Below are 6,000 nucleotides of genomic sequence, written 5' to 3'. Positions count from 1 at the left end.
TAGGGTGTCTGGTTTTCCTACTGGAGAGAGAGAGAGAGAGAGAGAGAGAGAGAGAGAGAGAGAGAGAGAGAGAGAGAGAGAGAGAGAGAGAGAGAGAGAACTACAAAACTTAGAAGCTTCCCATTCCTACACACAAAAAATAAATTTAAAAAAAACTTCTAAAGTTTTCAATTACCTCACACCTTAGCCATTAATTTTTCAATCCTATGGTTGCATTGCCTAAGGTTCCACCTTCCACACTAATTAATTAATTAATGTTTAAAAAACGCTTTGGACCCACACTAACCATGATATTACTATACTACAGATTTATTTCAATTTGGCATGGCGCCACCTCCTCCTCTTGTTGGAAAGGTGGATATGTACCATTGGCTCACAGGCATTGAACCCAGGTCCCCATTACCTCTTGCTCCCACTAGGCACATTTGTCTTGACTCTCGACACACCATCCCCCACCACTAGCCCAACAACTCGCTATTGATCCCCCTCTCTACACCCTCTAGACCACAAGCCTCTTGTACAAACAAGAATGCGCTATTTGAATATTCTTTTTTCTCACGTTGTTCGAATATTCTTTTTTAAGAAAACTCAAACACTGGGGTATTTGTTACCAAGTGGCATAAAACAACACACACACACACATATATATATCGAAAGCCCCATTTTTGATTTAAAATTAATAATTAAGTGGCAAATTTTATTGTTTGAACCCCTATTTGGTGCCATATTTTGGGTCTTTTGAAGTGGGGGTATTTAATAACGTGACCCTGACCCGTAAATTAATCCTAAGCTAAGCGCTTGTCGGGCCATCGCGGGCTGTACGAGCGCCCCTACGGAGCGCGCGAGAGAGAGAGAGAGAGAGAGAGCTTTGCACAGCTCCACCTCTTCCATCCGAGCTCCTCCACACTTGGTTGCCCCTTCAGCTCCAGTCTCTGCCCCCCCTCTAATCTCCTTGCTCCTGCACACTTGGTTGCCCCTCCTGCTCCAGTCTCTGCCCTCTCTAACCTCCTTCAGTTTGCGCGCACACAGAGAGAGAGCCGCGTGGGGGTTGCAAAAAGTTTTGTAGAGGGGGAGAGAGACAGAGGAGAGAGAGTAAAGAGAGGGAGAGGACGTGTATCTATACGGAAGAGCACGACTCGAACCACATGCAGAGGCACAGCTGTCCAAAAAATAAGGCAAAAAAATCTGGACTTTCCAAAATAGATACAAAACGGTATCAAGCAACAAAACCTCACGCAAAACTAAGGTTCGAATTTCCGAATCCATCTCTCTCTATAAACCAATTTCGAAATCCCTCTCTCTCTCTATAAACCAGGGTGGTGTAAACTGAACTTCACCCTTACTCTTGACCTTGAGTGAGAACTCTTTTTTTATTTTGGCCCCTGGGCTTTGAGAACTCTAAATATATATATGTATCTATTCATCTGTACCTAAAATCATTCTTTATGTATTTAATTTCAGCTGTTTAAAAATCAGCGTTCGAAAAAAACAGGGTTTCCCAAAAACTTTTTTCGTTTTTATTTGTACCTTCAAGTTTTAAATTTGAATTAAAACTTGAAGGTATTTTTCAAAATATGAATACTGTTAAGGCGCTAAATTAGGCGACGGGATTAACCGAGGGCACCTCCCCCCCCTCTTTTTCGAATGCCTGTAAATTAATAGTTCAGCTCAGAAATCAGTATCTTTTTATTTTTATTTTTGTGTGTCATTTGTTTTGTTTGGCTATGGCGCTGTCCGCTTCCTCAGGCCTGTGCTTTTTGCTTTTGTAGCTGCTGACCTGTTTTTTGCTTTTTGCTTTCCTTCCGCTGGTGCCGAAGCTTTCCTTTCGACGACGACCGCAGTGACACCTACCGGTTGGTGCAATTTTAAAAAAAGCTCATTTTTTTTGATAATTTCAAAGCTATGGACCATTTTTTTCACGAATTCGCAACGTATCAGCGGACAATTTAAGCATTTCAGCGTACAATTCACCATTTCCTAGCAATTAATCTAAGCATAGATATTTCTATTTATATTTTTCTAGAAAGGTGAGCGCATTTTAGCACACAATTTACTTGTTTTTAGCATTTAGTTTGAGTTAAGCATGGCTCAGAGCAAAGAATTTGAGCAGATTAGCGGCCAGATTAGATCTTTTGTAGGAAAAATCATAGATCGGGATTTTGCCAAAGGCAGGCAAGTGAAAAATTGTACAGGTCAGGCGATGGTCGTACATATTAAGGGATAAACAAAGAGGAGTTAGCATATAAGCAAGCAGATTAGGTAGCACGCCTTTTGCGCAAGCGTCCTTGCACGCTCAAACAAATTACTACCAAACTCTGTTTGATCACCTTCTTGTAGCCTTTCATTCAACTCTGTGCATAGCTAAGAAGTAGAGAGAGCGGCTAAGTTTCTTTCTTCTTTAAATTAGGTTTCTGTCTCGGACATTGGTGCTTGCTGTAGCGAGAACAGTTATAAAGATCATGCTATTCTCTTCTTTGTAAGCAGGCAATTGACAGGTTTCTTTGCAGTCGTTGCCAAGGATAATAGGAGCAGCCTCGAGACGACAAGTTTAGTGTGTGCCGCTGAGCAGTTTTTGTACAGTTTCGTAAGCAGACATGTGCTATCAGATTTGTTTACGTGAAGTCTGTGAGGATTCGATCCCATCAACATTCGCCACAGCTGGACTTACACCAGTCTTTCAAAGACAAAGGCAAGAGCCTAAGAGGCTTAGATAGACCAGAACTAGCAATGCAGTTTATCCACACGAGTCTTACAAGAAGGTAGACTCTCACGGACAAAGGCAGGAGCCTATGAAGCTTGCAACAATCCAAAGGCAGGAGTCTAAGTGGCGCACAACAATCTATTATTAGAGACAAATGTAGTAGCGTAAAAGGCTTACATAGACCAGGAGGGTTCATGAAGCTGACCATTACATGAAAATGTTGCATATACCATGGCTTTGATTCAGCCTGCAGCCTAAAAAATATCATTGAAACGTAGCATTCTATGACACAAAGTTCAAGACGACATGATGAGATTGAATGGATGGCTGGATCAAGACTGCAGGGTCGAATCCAAGAGGCAGTCAAAGCGCTGTGCATGTTTCACATTGTCAGAAATGAGGATGTGGCTTGGTGGTGTTATCATTTTGTTTGTGTTTATGGTTCTTCTTCTAAGGTTCAAGCTATTGGAAGGACCCCTAGTGCAGTCCTACTTGGGTATGCTGGAAGTTCAACAGGCATCTTTAACTCCTATGACAAACAGTAGTTCACAAGGTGCACTTCATGTGGACGCGGAAAACAATACAGGTGTAGTCGAACCACCCAAAAATATTGAGGTGGCCAGGGATCCACCAGTCATCGAGTTAGCTCTCTCTCACGTTAAGTCATCAGTAGCAGAGTCTTCAATACTGTCTGTTTGGAAGTACTTAACCCCAGTGCTCTCCCGCCTGGATTGCTTTCCTGAAGCAAAGCAAGGGATGAAAGAGGCTGAAAATCACTGGAGAGAGCTTATAGATGAGCATAGATCAGGGAGTTTACACAGAGGAAATCAGTTTGTGAACAAAACCACAGAAAAACAATGTCCGTACTCTGTCAGTTCTGTCAATCAGACACTCGGTGAAGGTCTGGATGGGCAGTTAGAAATACCATGTGGGCTAGTTGTTGATTCTTCCATCACTATTGTTGCCATGCCGTGGGGTGCTGAAGGGGATTTTGCCATTGAGCTTTTGGGGCCCAAGCTGCCTGGAGAAATGGACCCTTCTATTGTTTTACATTTCAATGTCCGACTTCAAGGTGACAAGATTACAGATGATGCTGTTATAGTTCAGAATACGTGGAGTCGGGATCATGATTGGGGAGACGAGGACCGGTGTCCAAGCTCCACTGTGACTTCAAAAAAAGGTACGCTACTCCAAGATTTCACATAGGTGCAGCATGAGCCTACACATATGCAGATGCTGTTTAGATGCAGAAGTGTGGTCAAACATTGCTGTCTATATGCCTCTCTGGGTCTTTCCAATGCATCAAGTTATCCCTTTCACTCCTTAATCTTGCAAATGTATTGATTACGGATTTTGATAGCTTGTATCAAACTTAGCATTTTGCTGTTGTTTGCAGTGGATGGATTGGATGTTTGCACTGAGCAAGTTGGGAGAGCTGCTGTCAGGAAGTTTCCAGAGGATGCCACAGTTGTGGAGCTGCCATCTTCACTTGCATCTGGTGACAAGAAGCCCTGGTTTCCTTTCATAAATGGTTTACCTTTTGCAGCTACACTGTGGGTTGGATGGGAAGGATTTCACATGACCGTGAATGGAAAACATGTCACATCTTTTGAGTATAGGCAGGTAGTGGGCTTGGACTGAAATGCAGTGCATAAGCTTTGCTTGCACAAATGTAGGTACAACTGTGATGCTTATGTGAGCATTCTTTTCTTGTTTCAGAACTTAAAACCATCCTTGGTCAATGGTGTGAGATTAAAAGGGAGTGTCAAACCAATCTCAATTTTAGCTACGGGCTTGCCGGCATCAGAAGATGTTATACATGTTGATTTGAAGTTCCTCAAAGCACCTCCACTGGCACAGAAGCAAAGAAAGGAGCTCTTCGTTGGTGTATTTTCTACCGGGAACAATTTCGATCGACGAATGGCAGTTCGGCGGACTTGGATGCAGTATGAAACTGTTCGGTCTGGAAATGTTACAGTGCGTTTTTTTGTTGGACAGGTACCTGTTAATCCAAAGTAGATATGTAATTTGTGCATGCAAATAAGGTTTTCATGGCCTTTCAAAGATGCATACTTTTTGTGGTGGTTTATAGGATTTCTGTAGATGGTCAGTTAACAAAGGCTGTTTTGGTGATGCTGATGATGATGCTGTGAGGGTAAAAGAGACCAAAGGACCAAATGTATGAAAGATCAGAGCAAATCACACAGCATGCAATGGTGATATGTATATAAATGATAAAGTCCAGTACAGGAGCTCTATGTGAGACTTCGAACGAGTAGAGAAGGCTGCTGTCCCAAAAACGCAGATAACAGTCCGATGGCTGCTGAAGTAAAAATGCAGAAGTATGCTGAAGTGAAACGCAGATATATGCGGCTTGTACCAGCAGCAGCAACTCGAGAGGAAAAACGCTGATGATCACCCCTGATGTAGGCGACCAGTTCAGGAGCAGCAGAGAGAGATTCCACCTGTCTTAGGTGGCCTGTACCAACAGCAGCAGCCGGAGCAGAAAAACGTAGATGATCTGCCCTGATGTAGGCGACCAATCCAGCAGCAGCAGGGAGTAAAAACGCTGAGGTACAGTCCTGAAGTAGGCGACCAATCCAGCAGCAGCAGGGAGTAAAAACGTTGAGGTGCAGTCCTGAAGTAGGCGACCAGCAGGGAAGTACTTGTGATGGCTTAGTTCATAAGGAGGCGCCTCATATTTATATGGAAAGGCAGGGTGCTGGTCGGCCAGCAGATAAAAAGTAAAGTTTAAATGAGTAAATAGCCCTTTTTGGGCTGGGTAAAATACCCTTTTGGGTATATTTTCACATACCCCCTCTCAAACCAAAAAGGGATCATGAGAGAAGATGAGGGGAAAACAGCTTTGGTTGTCAAAGATAAGGATGCATGTGGTTTGAGCCTGAGTAGAGGCTTCTGAGTTTGGGAGGTACTGGAAGAATGCTACAATGCAAGAGGTTTTCACATGCATGAATGCCCATGTTTGGGTTTTCATTCATACATGCGTCCCAAACACAAAAACAGAATGCTGTGCATAGGAAATGCAGGATGGAAAAAAATGCAATGCAGTGGGTTCTCACATGAGCCGTGCCCTCATGGGGTTTTCAGCGACTCATGTGCCCGATACAAAAATGATAAAAAAATGTGAAGGGAGAGGAAGATCTCCCTCTCAATGTGCAGAGGATGATGGTGGTGGACCGATGCCTATCCGATCGCGAAGACGCTCGAGAATGGGGCGTTTGACGGACTTCGTAAGGATGTTTGCATGGTTGTTTGCTGTAGGAATGTACTGGAGTTGG

General features: G+C 43.3%; 1 protein-coding gene across 2 annotated transcripts in view; it reads left to right on the top strand.

Annotated features, from left to right (window-relative positions):
- The first annotated feature begins 1,574 nt into the window (after positions 1-1,574).
- Positions 1,575-6,000, top strand: part of LOC147641246 (beta-1,3-galactosyltransferase GALT1-like) — a 41,661-nt gene continuing 37,235 nt past the window's right edge. The window contains exons 1-4 of one of the 2 annotated variants that reach the window (XM_086819666.1): positions 1,575-1,853; positions 2,485-3,881; positions 4,098-4,324; positions 4,421-4,699. In XM_086819666.1, the coding sequence (XP_086675792.1) occupies positions 3,008-3,881; positions 4,098-4,324; positions 4,421-4,699 (1,380 nt within the window). In that variant the 5' untranslated portion in view covers positions 1,575-1,853; positions 2,485-3,007. Of the gene's footprint in view, positions 2,028-2,484; positions 3,882-4,097; positions 4,325-4,420; positions 4,700-6,000 lie in introns of both variants that reach the window. The other variant, XM_086819675.1, reaches the window with a different exon arrangement.

Source organism: Cibotium barometz, chromosome 2 (assembly GCF_041138505.1).
Source record: "Cibotium barometz isolate CiBa-2024 chromosome 2, ASM4113850v1, whole genome shotgun sequence".
NCBI classification, from domain to species: Eukaryota; Viridiplantae; Streptophyta; class Polypodiopsida; order Cyatheales; family Cibotiaceae; genus Cibotium; species Cibotium barometz.
This window is presented reverse-complemented; position numbering and strand designations above follow the sequence as displayed.